This window comes from Scardinius erythrophthalmus (genome assembly GCF_964197995.2).
Source record: "Scardinius erythrophthalmus genome assembly, chromosome: 17".
Lineage (NCBI taxonomy): Eukaryota > Metazoa > Chordata > Actinopteri > Cypriniformes > Leuciscidae > Scardinius > Scardinius erythrophthalmus.
In genome coordinates this window covers 22,691,462-22,712,347 of record NC_138237.1, presented here as the reverse complement: position 1 = coordinate 22,712,347, position 20,886 = coordinate 22,691,462, and the positions used below count along the sequence as shown (strand labels likewise).

General features: G+C 40.1%; 2 protein-coding genes across 4 annotated transcripts in view; both read left to right on the top strand.

The window, feature by feature from the left end:
* Positions 1–5,894, top strand: part of rap1gap2b (RAP1 GTPase activating protein 2b) — a 40,515-nt gene extending 34,621 nt beyond the window's left edge. For 2 of the 3 annotated variants that reach the window (XM_081390192.1, XM_081390191.1), the window contains 8 exons: positions 48–188; positions 262–494; positions 1,960–2,064; positions 2,151–2,268; positions 2,631–2,733; positions 2,822–2,892; positions 3,030–3,070; positions 4,291–5,894. In XM_081390192.1, the coding sequence (XP_081246318.1) occupies positions 48–188; positions 262–494; positions 1,960–2,064; positions 2,151–2,268; positions 2,631–2,733; positions 2,822–2,892; positions 3,030–3,038 (780 nt within the window). In that variant the 3' untranslated portion in view covers positions 3,039–3,070; positions 4,291–5,894. The remainder of the gene's footprint in view (positions 1–47; positions 189–261; positions 495–1,959; positions 2,065–2,150; positions 2,269–2,630; positions 2,734–2,821; positions 2,893–3,029; positions 3,071–4,290) is intronic. The other variant, XR_014031897.1, reaches the window with a different exon arrangement.
* A 103-nt stretch (positions 5,895–5,997) lies between these two features.
* ncbp3 (nuclear cap binding subunit 3) lies at positions 5,998–20,712 on the top strand. Its single transcript, XM_081391243.1, has 13 exons — positions 5,998–6,576; positions 6,980–7,045; positions 7,125–7,230; positions 13,305–13,430; positions 13,570–13,701; positions 13,787–13,962; positions 14,047–14,155; positions 16,139–16,238; positions 16,767–16,876; positions 16,956–17,256; positions 17,408–17,610; positions 19,396–19,578; positions 19,656–20,712. Exons 1-13 carry the CDS (start codon positions 6,400–6,402, stop codon positions 19,946–19,948), a joined length of 2,082 nt encoding a protein of 693 aa, XP_081247369.1. The 5' UTR covers positions 5,998–6,399; the 3' UTR covers positions 19,949–20,712.
* The last annotated feature ends 174 nt before the right edge of the window (positions 20,713–20,886 follow it).

Genomic DNA, 20,886 nt, shown 5'->3' with positions numbered 1-20,886 from the left:
TCAATCTCAATATTTAACTCGTGTAAGGGTTTGTGTTTGTGTGATAGGAAAGAACACGCACAGAATTGCTTGATAACCTTCATAATGAGTTACACAAGCGCACGCAGGCAATGCTGGGTCATCCGCTCAGCGCAGATGAAGAGAGGATGGAGAACGGAGGACATGGAGGAATACTGGAGTCTATTAAGGTAAAGTCAAAAAGATCAACCGTCATATTCACATGGGTAAACTATCCCTTTGACGTCTTCATGTCTGTCTCAGCGGGCGATGCGCGTGCGCAGTCACTCCATGGAGACAATGGTGGGCTCCCAGAAACATGGCCGCTGTACTTCGGCGGGAGGGGGCGTTCCCACCAGCCTGAGCGGGGTCGGCCTGATCCACAGCAATACTGAGGCTGCCAAGTCTCCTCTGAAGAGCCCGGTGAAGAGACGCTCAGGGCTGTTCCCACGGCTGCACACCAGTATGGACGGACAGTCAGAGCGCCACACACGCAGGTCTGACAAATACACAAAAAATTAACACTTACAGATCTGTAATCAGTATACATATAAATCAGGCTCAAATATGATAGTTTAAGAATTACATAAGCCAAAATATCTCTTGATATATAGCTAGTCAGTGTTGGCATGTGCCACAGGGTTTTCAAACTTTAGAATGCTGAATATTTTTATGTGTACAAATTGCAAACTGTGTATTGTCATAAAAACAACAAAATTAAAAAGTTGAAATGTATATAGACAAAAAGAACTACATGGACAAAAGTATCGGGACACACCCCTTAATTATTGAATTTAGGGGTTTCAATCAGACCCATTACCACAGGGGTATAATATCAAGCATCTAGCCATGCAGTCTGCATTTACAAACATTTGTGAAAAATTTGTAGTTCTGAGGAGCTCAGTGAATTCAGTTGTGGTACTGTGATAGGCCACCTTTGCAATAAGTCAGTTCATGAAATGTCATCCCTGCTGGATATTCCACAGTCAGTTGTAAGTGGATAGTGGAAGTGTTTAGGAACAGCAGCAACTCAGCCATGAAGCAAAAGACCATGTAAAGTCACAGAGCGGGGTCACTGAGTGCTGAGGCGCATGGTGTGTAAAAGTCACCAAAGGTCTGCTGATTTCATATCAGCTGAAAAGATCCATTAATATCAGCACAAAAACTGTGCGGCGGGAGCATTATTGAATAGGTTTCCATGGCCGAGCAGTAAAACTGTAAAGTTTGGTGAAGGAGGGATGTTCTGCAGGGGTTGAACTATAGGCTCTTTACTTCTAGTGACGGGTAAACTTAATGCTTCAGCACACCAAGACATTTTGGACAATGCTATGCTTTCAACTTTGTGGGAACAGTTTGGGAAAGGCCCTTTTCTATTCCAGCGTGACGGCGCCCCAGTGCACAAAGCAAAGTCCATAAAGATATTGGTTTAGTTTGGTGTGGAAGAACTTGACTAGCCCGCACAGAGCCTTGACTTCTACCCCATTGAACACCTTTGGGATGAACTGGAACGGAGATTGGGAGCCAGGCCTCCTCGGCCATCATCGGTGCCTCTACCGGATTAATGGGCAAAAATTCCCACAGAAATGCTCCAAAAACTTTTGGAAAGCCTTTCTCAGAAGAGTGGAAGCTGTTATAGATGTGAAGAGGAGACCAACTCCATATTAATGTCTATGTATTTAGAATGTGATGCCATTACAGTCCCTGTTGGGGAAATGGTCAGGTGTCGCCCCAATATTTAAGGCCCCCCTCACAATTTCTACCCAATAAATTGGAATAACTAGAAATATGTATATTCATTATAAAAAGAACCAAATACTACGTTTTTTTTTTACTTATTTTAATGCTTGTTTTATCTTAAGTCATCTTGAGGCCCCCTTGTGGGCCCCGGCCCCCCGTTTGAGATCCACCCCGGGACCCCCATTTGAAAACCCCTGCTCTAAATGATCAAATTATGTTTTTCAGTGTCCTTTGTGATCAGAGAAGTCTAGATAGCGGTCATCTCTCACAGGAAGTGAGATCAGAGACGTCGTCCAATCCTAGCTCTCCAGAGATCCTGAACAATGAGAGGTAAATTTCACCACTGGTATTCTCATTAAATTCATACTCTTAATAGGTAATAATACTTTCTTTATTTTGTCTCTCTCTTTTTACAGGCCGCCTCTCAAGATAAAAGAGGTCGGTGGAAAACCAGATATTTCTCGTTCCTCCTCCAGCACCAGCAGCTTCAGTAGTGCTGCAGGAGACCCAGAGACTATGGAGGAGAAAGAGCCTGTAAGTAAATGTGTCTTCAGGCAGACTAACATGTTCAGTATGCTAAAGTCAAAATCGACAATTCTTATTTTTTATGGAATATTGCAGTATTTATTATAAATCATTTGTCCGTGCACATAATTGATGTGTCCTGGTAATCTTTATTCAAAATAACTTCCCCTCCCTCTTGCAACGACATCTCTTCTCTGATGATGTGTTCACTGGTGCGAGGGCGGGACAACCTGTCACTCACATGACATCACAGCAATAGCAAACCTACTTCGACAAGCTGTTTCACTCAGATATAGTATGTCACAATAAGGAAAAAAGATTATGGCAACTTCCGTTTCATGCCGACTTTATGTGTGTTGTGTCGTGTTCAGAGCAGCCTCCAGATATCTCCCAGTCTCTCGCCCGTATTTGGCTCTGTGAGCACAGAGGGGCAGGGTGCAGGAACGCCGGTCATTATGTGCCGCAGTCCAACAGGTATCAGAGACTCTTTTCTCATATTCAAACTCTGAATTTAATATTTACAGCTTAATGTATCATTTTCTGCATATCTCCCTTCTAAAAGATTTTAAGAACAAGACTTCACCCAGAACCAATCTGAAGTTTCGCTTTGACAGATTGAGCCAGTCCGCTGCTGTAAGACTTCATTCTTTTATGACTTTAGTGTTGCTCTTTCATAGTTTGTCACCCTCTGTAGTGTTTTTCCATTTGGTTGTGTGTTTTAGTGTGAGAAATTTTACCACTGAAAGGTAACTTTGAACTCTTTTTCACAGGGACATTAGCAAAAAGAATGTCAAAGACAACCAGAACCTTTGTGAGTATGTATGTTACTATTGAAATTAGTACCTTGCGTGATTAATCACCTTGCGTGGTTCAAATAACCCAGTCCTGACAGTATTTTTTTAATGCCAAAAGAGGGTTGGCGCTGGCGCAAACTGTTAGTAAATCCCATAATCTTGCAGGTAGAGTACATCAAGCGGCTGCATTTAAAGAATTTATTTTGTAAAGACTGGTCATTCTATAATTTTCGGTATATTTCATAACAGTGAATGCTAATTACATTTTTTCTAACAATTTTCTTTAAAAATATCATATTTTATCCATTAAGATAAAAGAAAGCATACTATAATCTCACACAAATATTTAGTGCAGTTGTTGCAGTGTCTGGTTTTGAAGTGAGGTTGTATTGAGTTCAAAATAATGGATTAAATACTAAAAAAAAAAAGTTAGATTTTAGTTTAAATGTAATTTTCTTTCAGATACAATAATAATAATAATTAAAAAAAATTATCTGAACTTTTCCTTGGTTCTGTGGCCCATGTTGTTCCCTGGACCCAGTTTTGATTTTTTATTTCCTATGATTTCCAAAGTTTTTAAAAACCTTTACAGATACATGGTTTTGTTCAACATGTTTTTTTGTCAGAAGTGAAAAAAGGGGGTTTTAAAACCCCCGCAAAATTAAACCAGACACATGAGTTAAAATTTGGGGGATGACTCCTATTGGATTGCAGTGGAATAATTCATTGAATGATTCATTGAATCAGTGGTTCTCAAACAGGGGCTCGCGTCCCACTAGGGGTCCTCAGCAAAATCTCAAGAGGGCTTTGTGGTAAATTTATCAATACCCCCAGTTTATGTTCATTAAAAAAAAGCAGATTTCTCATAATTACAGCACTGGAAATAATAAAAGAAAATGCATAAAAGAAAAAAAAGAAAAAAAACAAGAACCCACAACACAGAATTGGTTAAAAGAGCTCTTGCCACAGAAGGTCTTGTGATGTCAAAGTCACATTAAAAATACCCCCGCTTTACAATATTTTACTGATGGATTCAAAAAGAGCGTGACTGCTGAAAATGTATAATCTATTCCAATCGGAGTGATGGATAATGATTATTTGTGGTGCAGGCTCTGAGTATATCTGTAATGGCCAGTATAAAATGACTCTCATAAATCATAATTCTATGTTATGTTATTGTCAAATTTATGTTTCTTATTTGGTATTTACTAACACCTTAAACTCACCATTTAATTAGAAAAGCAATGGATCAGCGCCGAAGATCAGACACTGTCGGAAAGAAGGAGGGAAATTAAAGAGGGACACATCACTCAAAGCCTGTGCTCCACTCTGAACATCACAGGAAGAAGCACTTATCTCCTCTTATATCTTATATCGGCTGCTGACATGGCACATTTATTGATTTTGCACATTTTGAGAAAATCTTTCACTGTAAAAGACTTCATAAAACACAAACTTATACAAACTGGATTAGTTGTTCAATAATAGTAACTATTCTCACTCAATAATAATAATAAAATGACAGTTTTTTTTAATTAACAAAATACCCAGCACCTGAATTACTCAAGCACAGTGTGAATGACTTCTCAGACTGGCTATACAGTAGTTTGATTTAACTGACCACAGCAGATATTGTACACATTCATTTCATTACCAAATCAGTCACTTGTCTTTGAGAAATAAAACGTTAGCACAGCTTTGCCTTCCTCTGTAAATCTCAAACTTGTGCAATTCCTTAAAAAAATGACCTAAAATTGTTTGGAGATGTAATTATTGTGTCCCCTGAAGAGTTTTTTATAATATATATTATTAGAAAGAAAAAACAATTGTAGTGTACTAACCTCTTATTTTTAAATGGGTACTTCCACGACTGATGCCTATGTGTACATATTAGAAAATCACTGATTGCTATTATGTGTATATTTATTGTGTATATTCCTGGAAGGAAATGCAGAAGAATACATCTTTATTGTCACAAATAGCTCAGATGTGTTACACGTGACAATTTAAGAGAGATTTTTCCATTCTGTTTTTAAGTCAAATTTTATTTTTATTTTTTCTTGCTTAAAATGAGCAGTGTTAATTTATTTCTCTATGATTGTACTGCTACACATGTAAAGGTTTCTGGTAACACTTTACAATAGTTAATTAGTTAACAATTTTAGTCAAGATGAACTAAGAATGATACTTCTACAGCATTTATTAATCTTAGTTAAATACTGTAACAAATCATGTATTGCTCATTGTTAGTTCATGTTAGTTCACAGCCTACATTATGTTAACTAATGAAACCTTATTGTAAAGTGTTACCAGGTTTCTGTAGGGAAATGTTGATTTTGTGAAATAAAATATTGTTTTTTGCAGTGGTGTTGATTATATTGTAGCCTCTGTTCTATTTGTGAGCCGGGCCACAGCTTCTCTCGCCCCCCTGACTGTATAATCATAATGCACTGGGCCTCTTACCTCTTTTTTCAACAATATGTACGGCAGGGACTTACAATCTGATGAACAGTGATCTATGACAGTACGGACATGCAGTGGCCCCAAAAATGATTTGGATGCTTAAGCCACATTTAAAACTGTATGAATGTCATTAAATAAGGTAATAATAATAAAATGCAAACTGCAAACAAATGATGCAAACAAACTTTAACCATTTTATTATATTTTTCTCTGAACCTTTCCACACCCTCTTGTGGCTCTTGAGGGATCCCAGTTTCAAAATCCCTGAATATATAGTTACAAATGCTTTATTAAAATTATTTATAATTATAAATACATACTTTTTGGGTGCTACTGTTTGTCCATCAAAGAAAGTGAAATAAAACTTGTTGCATAACGAAAAGCATGGTTTGTGGATTGATTATTTGTATGGCTTATTTTACCTGATTTATTAATTTACCTGATTATTATATCGGATCCTATTGGCCCCTGAAATCATTCTATGAACAATGGTGTGAGTATGTGACAAAAGCTTAGTATGAATGCACTTTTAATAAGCAAGGCTAGGTATAAATTAATTCTAATGAACACTAAATGTAATTTACTTTAACTGATAAATTACCATTTGCTAGCAGACTGGAAGGATAAATTATACCGATTCTACTCTTTAATCCTAGGATGCTGTTCCTGTGTATCGCATACACATTGCATCCTAAAAATGAATGTTAGGGAATGTATAATCTGGTTTAGTGAAAAGAGGGCGGGTCACAATCTGGCAGCAACCGTCTCTTGGGCAGCGTGTGTGTGTGTGTGTGTCGCGAGGCTCAAGCGCACTTAGCACAGCTAGCGCGAGGCACCGTTCACTTCATTGCGAGTTAGCCGTTAGCTCGTTTAAAGACTGATCATGGCGGCGGTGCGCAGCCTGCGGGTGTCAGTGAAGTCCGAAAGCGCGTCCGATCGTTCAGAGTCCGACTCGGAATCAGACTCGGATCGAGATGCCCGGGAAGCGGAGCCAATGGAAGTGGAGGAGGGAGAGCTGGAGTCCATTCCTGTTCGCCGAAGTTTAAAGGAGCTTTTGCCGGTGAGTTATTCCGTACCGTAGGCCTCTTTCAAACCACGGCCTCGCGTAGTACAGGATCCGGCCGTTGGTGGGGCCAATGCGGTGTTTAGCTCAGAGAGAGGGTTCGTCGCAGCACTTAGGCTGCTTCTGAAAAGTTTATGGTAATGGGTTTATGGTGGGTTATACTATTTGCATAAAATATATCGTTAGTATGTGTGTTTTCGTATGATCTTGTGAAAGTAATGTGAATCTCTGGCCCAAGTTTCCTAACAGACTTAATTTGACGCACTGTTATGTCTATACTGATCAATTATTCTGATTGAATATGACAGTACAAACAAACCCGTATTGCAGATTAAAGTGACCGTCTTGAATCAAAAACTGAAGTGAAGACATTCTGCTGTATGATTAACTGCTTCCACAGGACACCAGCCGACGCTATGAAAATAAGGCTGGAACCTTTATCACTGGAATCGATGTCACGTCTAAGGTAAGTGCCAGCTGAATGTGTGCATATATTAACCGGCCTAGTAATGTACCTGCTTTTCACCACATTTCTACGTGTTCAGGAGGCCATTGAGAAGAAGGAGAAGCGAGCAAGAAGATTTCATTTTAGCGCAGAGGAAAATCTGGCGCAGAAGAACGTTGTTCTGGACCGGGATGTGTTGAAAAAAGGTATGAAATCTTAAACAGCTGTAGCCCAACCATTGATTTAAAGGTGACATGAAATTAAATGTCTTTCTATCCATTTACTAAAGGCATAATATTGGTCTTATTGTAAACAAATCATATGTGCACGTTTCATTTCTTCTTATTTTTTGACCTTGTAAAGTAGGGCTGCAACAACTAATCGATAATACTCATTATACCATGGGCTGTTTAAATACTCGATTCTGATTGGCTGGAAGGTGTGCAGTAAAACCGTTTAATGCACAGGTAGTTCCAGTCAGTTTGATTACAGTTCGAAATTAATCCGCTACATTGGTAACCATAGTAACACAGATACACTTGCAAGCAGAGTGAGAGACGCATATGAAAACGTTTAGGTAGGCTAAATGGATGATTTTTGAATATCGTTTAATTTGTATCAGTGTTGCCTGTCATTCATAAATAATTGTAATAAATCCATTAAAGAATCATTAAGTTAGCTATATGCTTAAGCAACGAGGGGACTGTAGCTGCTAGACTTTAAAGAAGAGATCGACGCACACAGGTAACTCGCGCACGCATCTCTCTCTCTCTCTCTCTCTCTCTCTCTCTCTCTCTCTCTGTTCCTTCTCCTTCAGTTCTCTGTCTCTCTCTTTTAATAATGAATTTAAATAAATGTGAATTCATTCAAATAAAAGCAATCCGATGGCTCTACTTTATTTAAAGCGGACGGAGTGCAAGAACTGACGAGCCTTAACTTAAGAAATAACCGTCATTTTTACACGTCTGTTAAAAAATTACACTGTAAACATCAGTTACAGCTTTAACTTATTTTTAACTTGGCAAATAACCAAGGTATAAGCGGGATAATCCACGGCTAGCCATGCATTAAAGAATTTTAATGCACTTCGTAGAGGCAACCACCCTCCATGGCTAGCCGTGGATTATCCCTTACATAATGAAAATCATCGACAACGAATGTCATGAAAACTTCCGCCAGTCGTCGCGTCAAATTACAGCACTGAATAACGCATTCACATGGACAAAATGCATCTAAAATAGCGGGGGAAACATATTGATTCGCTGTGGGATAGGTGCGTGATCCAAGCTTCCCAAAACATGGTAACTCTTTATTTAAAGCTTTAAGCTAATGCATAAGTGTAATGTTTAACGTGGCTTGCCTGTCAGGCGCTTTGACAGATGCGCGTGCTCTTTAATGTGTGATGTTTCCTCGGCGCAAAACTTTTTTCGGTTATATCGTTCACTCAGCGTTACAAATTCACGCGAGTATTTTCATTTTGCATGAATGTTCGTCTTGACAGTCTGCTTTTAACTTCAGACTTTACTACATGAGCGCCTCAAACAGACATTACAGAGGACGATAGGCCTAATTAATGTTCATCGCCAAAATATTCATTTTGCTGAAATATCGGTTAAAACCTTAAAGTATTTGTAATAAGTATTTTATGAGAGTGGTAACTGTAAAGGGATGACTGTGTGTAATTGAATATGAATGTAAGATGTTTCTAACATTTACAAGGATAAAGAAATCACAGTAACAGGTCGAACAGTTAACAGTAACAGTGAAAGTGTGTGTTCCTGAGGAAAATTCTTCTTATCTGTTAGCCCTGAGTTTGTGTTTTTCTTTTTCTTTATTATTATCTTCATTTTTAATGTAGGGATTTAAACTGTACTTTTTCTTTATAGCTCTTTTGTACGTAGCATAGATATATTCACTATGTTTTCATAGCATTCAGTTGGCACATTTGTTTGAATGACAGCTTTGGCCTGGATGTTTTGTCGATAAAAGAAAAAAGGGCTTTTTAATCCGATTAATCGAAGACATTATCTGCCAACTAATCGATTATCAAAATAATCGTTAGTTGCAGCTCTGTTGTAAAAGTTTAATTGCAATGTCACAGCCATGCTTACTCGCACGGCCGCATATAAACGTAATTGGCTTGGAAGTTCTTCCCTGTGAGTGAAGAAGACACAAAGTTAGCAATTTGTAATACTTGTAAGGCCAAAGTAAACCGCGGGGAACAACCTTGAAAACATTAGGAAAAAAACGAATTAGACACTAGTGTTGTCAAAAATATCGATATTTCTATATGTATAACGATATTGAAATACTCCTTTTCTGCAGTATCGATACACCGATGCCAGCTGCTGCTCTCTTCTCTCTGACAGCGAAGTGGCACACACCTGGTCTCATTCGCTTCAGTTAAATAGTGCTTGTGTTATGCATAATTTTTCTTATTCCCATAGGTTTCGCACTCACACCAAAAGCGCACGCACCATTGATCTATATAAGTGGTACGCACATAAAGCCACCTCTCAAACAGCTTGTGAGTCGCACGTACCAAAATGAGTGGCTTAAAATATTGTGCACACATTGTATAAACCACTTTACCACTCTGTATTTCCATTGTATGGAAAAGAGCAGTGTGAACGTTCTTTAAAGGGGGGGTGAAATGCTCATTTTCACTCAATCTCCTGTTAATCTTGAGTACCTATAGAGTAGTATTGCATCCTTCATATCTCCAAAAAGTCTTTAGTTTTATTATTTTTATCAAAGAAAGATAGGGTGTACCGAGTCTTTCCTGAAAAAAACGAGCGTCTGGAGGCGGGCCGTGTGGGCGAAGCTAAAGCTGTGCTAACGCGCCGAGCTAACAACACACAGAGACAATAGAAGCAGTTTTACTCACCGAACCTTTATCATTGTGACTGCTCGATCCTTAAGCATTAGACGATCTGCAAATCCGTCGATCTGGGCTTTGTTTATAAAACAATCATCGTCGAAATGCAGGGAACAAACAGTCTACACAACTCCGTTTATGCTCAGGAAAAACAAACTCCATCCACTGGTGCCTTAACGCCGGGTTCTTTGGGAATCTGTGCAGGGTTGTCTTGCCATTAGGGCTGCACGTTTTCAAGTTTTTCATTAACCGTTAACCGAGGACCTTAGCGGTTAATACTCGGTTAACCATAATGTGCGGGTGCGCGCCGCAACCCTGGCCGAGATACAGACACACGAGAAAGGGGTAGTTCATTTTTTAACACCTTTAATAACTGGTTGGACCACATTTGAAACGAAATTAATTTATAGAAATAAAACGCAGTGGTAAGGACAGAGCAGTTAAAGTAGGTCACTGACTTTTGCGTTTGCGGCCTGTGAACAAGGCCTTAGAATTTAATGCAGTCATATTATAGCACACTTTGTTTTAGAAACTTTGTGCAAAGAAACAGTCAAATAAATGCGTACAACAACAACAACATTTATCTACACCCATTTTTAACAATAACAAGGTGAGTTTTGTGCCTATAGCTTACCCTGCAACAAAGGGCAAATTAAATACAAAATTGATTCAAATAATTCAAACACAAGCGCATAGACCCACATTTTTCTCTTTTAAAATAAAAATCCAAAAAATAATAAAATGACCAAATATGCTTGTCTGCATTTTCAGGGAATAAATTACCCAAATTAGGCACCAAATTAAATCAGGCTGCTCTACAGAAATCCTTGTATTCGAATTGCTTAGTTTTTATTAAGAAATATTAACATGTCAACGTGATCGGGAGTGAGACTGGTGCGCAGTCTATTTACTGTAAGTCCAGCTGCCGAAAACACCCTCTCTGAAGGTACAGATGTGCCAGGTATGCACAAATACTGTTTAGCAAGGTTGGCCAATCTGGGAAATCGACTGGCGTTTAGTTTCCACCAGTCCACTGGGCTCATTTCTAGGCCAATGGGACTGTCGCTAAGAAAGTTTTTGACTTCTGTTTCACAACTGGTGAGGGCTGATGAAAAGTAGTTTTCGCCAAGTATGAGTGCCATCGCCGTGGCTGCGCTGTCTTTGGCACTTTGTGCTGGGGCCGCGAACGCCTCCTCTTGCCTGTGTTCTACACTTTGCGTAACGGCTTCTTCTGTTACATTTGATACATTGTACGGAACATTTGCTGCAAGGCTACAGAGTTTTGCATTTGCCAGCGCTCTTTTTTCTGGAGATAAGAACCCGAGATGCTTATGGCGTGGGTCCAACATGCACGCAGTCATCGCTGGGGATGACAACATCTCTGGCTCATCAACCTGCGCACACGTATTTAGACTTTACTACATGCAAACTTTAACTTAGTGAAATTATCAATAATCGTCTGGTACCTACCTTCATTCTTTCAGACAGGGAGTTTCGGACTTTAGTTTTAAACTCCACCAGAACCCTGTGTGCGTCGCCTTCGCTTTGTAGGTGTGCATTTATTAGTCCAAAGGTGATTGGATAGGTGTTTGAGATGGACACTTCCCTTTCTGCTGACATAACTGTAGTTGCACACTTGAGCGCTTTTAAAGTTGGCACAACATCTTCAATAAGCTGCCAGTGCGTGTCCTTTAACTCCAAAATCCGTGCATCTTGAACTTTTGTTACAGTGCGATCTGACAGCACCGCAGTAACTGCCCACCGCTGTTCTAATAGGCGCTCAAACATGTCACAGACGCTGTTCCACCTGGTTTTACAGGACTGTATTAATTTGTGGGGTGGCAGTTTCATTTGTTGTTGTTTTCTTTCAAGCGCTTTTGTTGCCACTGAGCTGTGGTTGAAATGGCTCACAAGCTTTGCAGCAGCGGAGATGACGCGGTTTAAAAAAAGAGAAAATCCGTCATTTATAGCTAGCTGAAGCGTATGCGCAAAGCATGACACAGAATGCCAATCAACGCCTCTGTTAGCAGCCACAATGTTTTTTGCGTTGTCGTGCACACAGGCAATCACTCGTCCCGTAAGAGCCCACTTTTCCACGGACTCCCTTAACTTCTCTGCTAGGTTATCAGCTGTATGGCGAACGGGCAGGGCTTCAGTTAAAAGGACGAATGATTTTAAAACCCAATCTTCGTCAATGTAATGGCTCGTAATAGTTATGTAACTTTCCGTGTTTAGAGCAGTCCAGCAATCCGTAGTGATGGCAACTACATCAGGTGACTGTAGATGTTCTTTGAGCGAGTCTCTTTTTGCCTCGTACCGTTTTTCAATGCGGCGTGTGATTGCCGAACGCGAGGGAATGCTGTAGCGGGGTTGAACAATATTCATCAGTTCTTTAAAGCCTTCGCCCTCCACCATTCTAATTGGCATCATGTCCTTTTCAATCATTCTGCAAATCCCCTGTGTTATGGATTCGGCTTTAGCACCACTGCACATGTTTTGCGCTAGCATCGTGGGGATGGTAGGTTGGGCGAAGGTACTCGCAGGCTCCGCGGCCGCCTCCCTAATGATGCCCGGGTGTTGGCTGTTGAGATGGTACAACAACGAGGTTGTACTTGAAGTATACCTAAGCACTGCATTGCAATACTTGCATTTTGCCCCGTCATTCTCGATTTTGAAGTGCTCCCACGCTGTGCTTTTCTTTGCCCGCTTCATATTAGAAAACAAGTCATAACTTCTTCTTGTGGACATTACAAATGTCTGGGAACGCTCTGGCGGTCTCTGGTGGTGCAAAAATGTATTACAACTAAATTAAATGCACGCCACTTAACCGAGTAAAATGTTTCACCCGGTTACGCAATTTTTAACGGTTAATCGGTTAACCATGGACACCCCTACTTGCCATGGCAACCAAAAACACACTTCTTTGGTGATATTGGCTTCCCAAAAGCTGGGCAGGGCGCTTTGATGGCGAACTGCTTTCGCTCTCTTGCTCTGGTCTGCGAGTGCGCGCGTGCCCGCGATCTTACCGGAGAATTGCCCTTAGGACCCATATAAGGAAATTCCGTTACATCTGACGTCACACGTACCCATACTCGAAAAAAACTTTCCGAAACTTGACAAACCGGAAGGACAATTTTTGGCACAGAAATACTCCTTCAAACGTACAATTTAATTTTTGAAACTTTGTCCATGTTTAGCATGGGAATCCAACTCTTTAACAGTGTAAAAAACTCAGTATGCATGAAATAGCATTCCCCCCCCCCCCCTTTAAAAAAAAAAATTTGTATTCCAAAGAAGAAAAAGTCATACAGGTTTGGAACAACATGAACATTCACTCATCATTTACTCTCCATCATTTTTATTAAACTTTATGCTCTTGTGGACCGTGTACTCTCTCTTTAGCGATCCCAAATGTGCGTCTGGAAGCCCTATACATGACTGGAGTTGATGACATGAGCACTCAGGATATTTTTGGCTACTTTAAAGAGTATCCACCTGCCCACATCGAGTGGATAGATGATGCTTCCTGTAAGTATAGCCTCACGGATATTATTACCCCGCTGCCATTATTATACATGTTGAATGCATCCAAATCTGAACTGAAAACAGGTAAAGTTTTGTTTAAGGCTGGATTGTGGTGCTCATAGTCAAATTACACTGTTTCCAGGCAACGTGGTGTGGCTAGACGACATCACTTCAACCAGAGCTCTCATTAATTTGAGTCGGATGCCAGACAAAGAAGAGGTCACAAACACAGACAGCTCGAAACCCTCTGAACTTCCAGTCCTGCCGGAGAAAGGTTTGTCCGTCCTGTTATTTCAATGTCAACCTTGATCTATGTTTCAAGTTTTGCGAAACAAAACTGTCACACTGTTGCTGAACAGCTCGGCGAAGCCGTGGCTCTGATGATGAGGAGGAGGAGGATGAGGAGGAGGAAGGAGAGGTAGATGATGAAGATGAGGTGGTGAAAGTGGATAAGAGCAGGAGCAGTGATGGCAGCGAGGGTAAAGCTAGCGACATTGAGGAAGAGACAGAAAAGAAAACACAGGACACTGCAGAGGTAAACTGGTCACATCTTTTAGTCAGATTCTTAATGGTAATTTTTGGGGGATGTACCTTATATAACAATATATTTTGATCCTAGGCAAGCCTGCTGTCCCAAGCAGAGCGAGAATCTCTCCTCCGGAATGATCTGCGGCCTACCACCAAGCCCTTCAAAGGCAACAAGCTGCTCTTGCGCTTCGCCACTCAAGGTGAGAAACATACTTAAGTGTCACCTACAATAGAAGGAATTGTGTTAAGAGCTCTTCATTAGTCGAGAGGGGCTTTCGCACCAGAGCAACCTTTCATAGTTCCTATAACTAATGGTGGAAGTACCTGTTTGAACTGGGAAAGATTTTAGTTCTAGGAACGCCTTTTGAGAGTAGGGTCTAACCCAACACAATAGGTACTACCAGTGACGTAACTGTACGCTGACTGGCCGAACGCATGTGTAAACACAGTTCATAGCCTATATATTAAAGTCGGGTTTGGCGATTTGTTCCAGAAACATTTTTTTGTTATGCTAGTTGAAAGTCACATCCTGATAGCAATCACTAAGCTAATTGTATTTACATGTGTGTATATATATCGTCTGTGGAAGGCGTAGGACCATAAAATATTCGTCCAATCATTGCAGCCACCTTTTACAGTTCTTCCTCACAAAACAATGAGCTTATGCTGCATTCTTGCCATAACTACTGTAATTTGTAAGGGATCAACATCTGTGACTTTATAATTGGAGCGGTTCGTGACTCGAATTTATGCGTTTAAATGGCAAAACTATCAACACCGAAATTAATCTGCAGCAGTCAGGTGTTACAAATCAGAGCTCTTTAAAGGAACACTCCACCGTTTTTTGAAATAGGGCTTATTCACCTTCTTTCCTACATTTAGATAGGTGGGCAAATGCATTTTTGTCTCAGTGCCTGCATTGTTTTAGTTTGACAGGGTCGGCGCTAGCTTAGCTTAGCATAATGAATGGAATCCTTTGTTGCCAGCTAGCATGTCCTGAGTAAAAGTGATGAAAAAAAAAAAACCCCACCTAATTACTTCTTGTGGCCTGCGTATTCACAACAAGTACAAATAGTGATGCAGATTAACACTAGGTGATTTCCTATGCAGATATTGACTTGGGACTATATTGGGGGAAGCACAGGCGAAGCACTGCTACTTGGGTGCAGAGATATCACGCCCAAGTAGCAGTGCTTCGCCTGTGCTTCCCCCTAATATAGTCCTTAATATATAAGTCAATATCGGCCAAGGAAATCACCTAGTGTTAATCTGCATCGCTATTTGTACTTGTTGTGAATACACAGGCCACAAAAAGTAATTAGGTGGGTTTTTTTTTTATATATATCACTTTTACTCAGGACATGCTAGCTGGCAACAAAGGATTCCATTCATTATGCTAAGCTAAGGTAGCGCCGACCCTGTCAAACTAAAACAATGCAGGCACTGAGATCTAAATGTAGGAAAGAAGGTGAATAAGCCCTATTTCAAAAAATGGTGGAGTGTTCCTTTAAGTTGTTTATGTTCATAATTTTAATGTTGTGTGCTTTGAGATATGAGGTAGATTAATGCCGTCTCACGTCTCGTGACGCCTGTTTCCTCCCTGCTGTATGCGTTCATGTGTTTTGAAGGAGGCGTGGTTTCGGAGAGCACTCTGAAGGGAGGGTGGGATCTCATGCTTTCAAAGCTAGCTTGCTACTGCTAGCCTCTCCGAAAATTCCCTGCCCTACTTTTAACTCCATGAATATGCAAATCAGCAATAGATGGACCGACACCGAAGTCCAGGCACTTCTCAACCTTTACGTTAAAGAGGAAATTCAACGTGACTTTGGAAGGGACCAAGCGAAACATGATTATGTATTTCTGCTCATCAAGTGACATTATGCATCAACCACACGGCAAACGATATACTTTGTTTTCGTATACTGTTTACTTTCTTTGTTTTAACATTTCTATCTAATAACATATAAGATAGAACTGTTAAAACAGATCGTAAACTAATGAAGAAGAGGCTAAGTCGTTCTCGGCGCCGTCAAAATAGAAGTCCACAGCACAGTCAAAATTAAAGTCTCGCACAACAACCAGAGCAGCAAGACATTAGTGACCGCTTGCAAAGTTCCAACTGATGACGCGAATGCAAACAGGAAAATGGCATGTTAACACTCTTAACTGTTATTTCTCTTCAGATGACAAAAAGGAGTTGGGTGCAGCTAGGAGAAGTCGGTACTACATGAAATATGGGAATCCAAACTATGGTGGCATGAAAGGCATCTTAAGTAACTCTTGGTAAGAAGAAAAAAAGTTACTTTTTTTGTTGAAAATTTACAATATTTAGCAAGGACACATTAAATTGATCAAAAGTTACAGTAAAAACATTTATAATGTCAAATCAATGCTGTTCCTTTGAACTTTCTTCACCAAAGAATCCTGTTTTCAGCGTTGATAATATGAAATGTTTCTTGAGTTGCATATCATCATATTAGAATGATTTCAGAAGGATCATGTGACACTAAAGACTGGAGTAATGATGCTGAAAATTCAGACTTCAAATAATAATATTCAAATGGGAAACAGTTTGGTTTATAATTGTATCTTGTATTTCACAATATTACTGTATTTTTGATCAAATAAATGCTGACTTGAACATAAGAGACTTCTTTCAAAAACATAAAAAAATCTTACTGATCCCAAACTTTTAAATGTAACTTCACTTTTCTGAGCCATTTTTGCTATTTACTTCTAACTAAATGGTTGAAGTCCAAATTCTTCTTGGGGTTACTTATTCATTTTCTGGAATTGTGTCCATTTCTGTAGGAAACGGAGGTATCACACACGGAGAATCCAGCGTGACATTCTGAAGACCAAAAAGCCTCTGATTGGAGACAGTATGGGACACACCCCACCTTACACTCATCGACACTCCGGTAAATCTCTTAAACGATAAACATCCTTGTCTTGTGTTTTTTCTTTGGTCTGTAATTTGAGCTCTTTCTCTTTTATCAGCTGACCTGGTGAATCTGCCAGAAGAGCCTATAGTGGAAGAGGAAGAAGAGGATGAGGATGGAGAGGAAGACATGGATGCTGATGATAGGGTGGTGGAGTACAAAGATCGGGGGGAACGGGGACCACGGCCTGTGGAAGGAGGCGTGCGTAGTCGCTTAGGAAGCCCGTCGCCCGCATCTTCAGATTCAGACGAGATGGACTATGATCTGGAACTGAAAATGATCTCAACGCCTTCTCCTAAAAAGAGCATGAAGATGACCATGTATGCCGACGAGGTTGAAACCAACCTTCGCAGTCTCCGGTAAGTCCAAATTATCAAGCGGTGGCTACATTTGGGGATTTGAGTTTCATCCCTTGTAGATTTATCCTTTGGATGTAAATTTTTGTCTTTGTGCTGGAAAGTTTGATTGTCTTGATAGTAATTGCACGTTTTGTCCCTTCCACTTTCCTAGGAACTCCATACGGACCGAAGCGAGTAGCAGTGTTAGGAGTCGCATTGGTGGTGGTGGTAGTGGTAGTGAAGGAGGAGCTGGAGGAGGCTCGTCCAAATCTACATCAGACAAAGTGACCGACGTGAGGCAGTTACTGGAGGAGAAGAGGCAGGGACTCTCTCAACAGAGATCACGCCCCCCAGTGTCTACAACCGGCAAGACTGGTTAGTTATTGAGAGATAAAAACATACAAATCTTAATTTAATGTTTTGTTTTGAGATTTATATTATATATCAGTATATTTTTTTTAAAGGGGGGGGGGGGGTGAAACACTCATTTTCAGTCAATCTCATGTTAATCTTGAGTACCTATAGAGTAGTATTGCATCCTTCAAATCTCCAAAAAGTCTTTAGTTTTATTATATTTATAAAAGAAAGATAGGGTGTACCGAGTCTTTCCGGAAAAAAACGAGCGGCTGGAGGCGTGCCGTGTGGGCGGAGCTAAAGCTGTGCTTACGCGCCGAGCTAGTAACAACACACAGAGACAATAGAAGCAGTTTTACTCACCGTCCGGTTCCAACCACGACCGCGAACCTTTATCATTGTGACTGCTCGATCCTTAAGCATTAGATGATCTGCAAATCCGTCGATCTGGGCTTTGTTTATTAAACAATCATCGTCGAAATGCAGGGAACAAACAGTCTTGCACAACTCCGTTGATGCTCAGGAAAAACAAACTCCATCCACGGGTTCCTTAACGCTGGGTTCTTTGGGAATCTGTGCAGGGTTGTCTTGCCCTGGCAACCAAAAACACACTTCTTTGGTGACATTGACTTTCCTGAAGCCGAGCACAGCGCTTTGATGGGCGTACTGCTTTCGCTCTCTCTCGCTCTGGTCTATGGATGCGCGCGCGCGCCCGCGCACTTCCGGGAGAAGTGCCCTTAGGACCCGTATAAGGAAATTCCGCCCCATCTGATGTCACACATACCCATACTCGAAATAAACTTTCCGAAACTTGTGACAAACCGGAAGGAGAATTTTTGGCACAGAAATACTCCTTCAAACGTACAATTTAATTTTTGAAACTTTGTCCATGTTTAGCATGGGAATCCAACTCTTTAACAGTGTAAAAAACTGAAATAGCATGAAATAGCATTTCACCCCCCCTTTAAATATATTTAAGTCATTCTGCAGTTTGCCGAGGTCCCCTAATTGAGAACCACTGATCTTGTGATAAATTCAGTTTGATCTAATATAAGGCCTAAATATCTAAAATGGTAAAAACAAAAGTCTTAATTATTGTTTTAAATTATTGCATGTTCAAAGTAAAAAGGCAGCGCTGCACATTCTACAGGTTTGCGGTTTCAGAGCAGTTCGCAATCATTAAATACCACACATTTATGACAAGCAATTGTTTGAATTATGACCATGTTTACTTTATGACGTTTGTATTGTAATATATATGTTCTATCTAGATGGTTGTAAAAGTGCATCTTTTTTTATTTTGGTTACACAATAAACCCTTTCTGGCATTTAATTCAAAGTAAACTCTTGTGGCTTTTCTCTGGGCCGCTCTGTCACAGGAAGAAAATTTGAAGACATTCGGTTTATAGATTTTACTAGTATCGATGCAATAATCTTTTTATTGCGTTTCTTAAAAAGCATAATTATATCAGTAAAATCCAATATTGATCAACCTATAATTCAGATGCACTTATATATTATTACATAAACCAATTTCAGTGCATATGATTTGAATATAATGTGCTTAAACTATTTATTTTACCCTTATTTACTGACTGTGCAGTCAAGTAAAAATCTAAAATACATGATTTATTTTGAGATTGAATGAGTTTGTTCTTTATGGACACTTTTAAAGCTATTAGTTTTATTTGTGCAGGTCTTTGAAGTCAGATGAATTAAAATCCACAGCATTGCTTTATAAGTTTGACCATTTTGAGCGGAGCAAATGTGGGCTATGAAAGGATGCATCTGTTTTACTCTTCATAGATGTGCGACAGAGATTAGGAAAGAGACCGCACTCTCCGGAGAGACGTCGCTCCGTCTCTCCCGTCATCTCTAGAAACGCAGTGTCTCGGAGAGAGCCTTTGAGCGACGTGCGCAGCCGCCTCGGTGTAGCTAAACACGAGAGCCGTAGCCTCTACGCGGAGTCCTCGAAAGACAAGAAAACAGGTACACGTGAAGTCTCCGCTCTTCTGGTTCTCTATGCTTTATTTTATGATACTGACTAATAGTATTTGTGTTTTCAGGGGGCTTGTGGAGTCGTCTCGGCCCATCTCACAAGGACAGTGGAGACGATGACAAGGCCTCTTCTCGAGCGACTTCCTCGAGAGGAATAAGGCGTCGAGATGACGAGGAATCTGACGGAGATGAAGATGACAACGAAGAGGATGACACTCAGCTGCAGAAGGTGTGGGGAGCAATGATCAAGCAAAAGGAGCAGCAGTCCAACAAGATGAAGAAAAGCCGGCTGGACAACCTTCCCTCACTGCAGATCGAGATCAGTCGAGACAGCAGCAACGGCTCGGACAGTGACTCCTGACTGAAAGTGTGGGAATGGGAGAAATGAGGAATGCTGTGGAAGAGAGTTGGAGAACATCTCTAATAGACTGGGCCAAGAGACCCTGACATGTATACCTAAACATTCCCACACTCCCTCCTCTTGCCTGTCTACAAACTTTGCAGATGTTCTCCTTAGTCCTCTTTCTCCAGGAACTGACTCTGAGGGTGCTATTTGGAAAAAGAGAGTGCAGATCGTCTTTTTTTTTGTCATTTCAAAGAAAGGGCAGTGGATGAGTCCCTCATGTTTTGTTTTTCTTCAAAAGAAAACTATTGGATTGTATTTAACACACATCAAGGGTCCCATTTTTAAATGTATACAGCGATGCACCAAGGTTGACAAACAGTCCCGTGATTTGATAGATGAACTGACTGGAAGCAATGTGATTGGATGTCTATTAGCAATACGGTTTCTTAATTTTGTCAGTGTGGTTGGTTTAAGTTCATGTTACATTATTATGAATGAAATGTCACTGGATTTGAAGTTAAGAACATACTGGTCTGATTTTTTTTTTTTTTTCCTCTGGTCGGTGCAAGCATATATATATATGTATATGTATATGTATGGCATGGATGGGTCAGTGCTTCATTGTATACAGTCCTATGATAGGGACAAATAATGTAGCCAATGTAATGATAATTTTTCCCAAAAAGAATGGTCTACTACATTCCCTAAATGTATGTGGTCTGTGAAACATACAAGAATAAGCATTGTATGTTGGAATAAAAGTCATTTTTTACATTGGATGGGGTCTAGAAATTAATATCATATATACACAAGTCCGTGTTAAGATTTTAAAATGACAAAAACACCATTTGATTTTTTTTTTTTTTTTTATGATACCGTAATATGTTTGCAAATTACTATCATTTTTAATATGTAAAATGTTTGTCCGTTATAAAATATTCATTGCGCAGCAT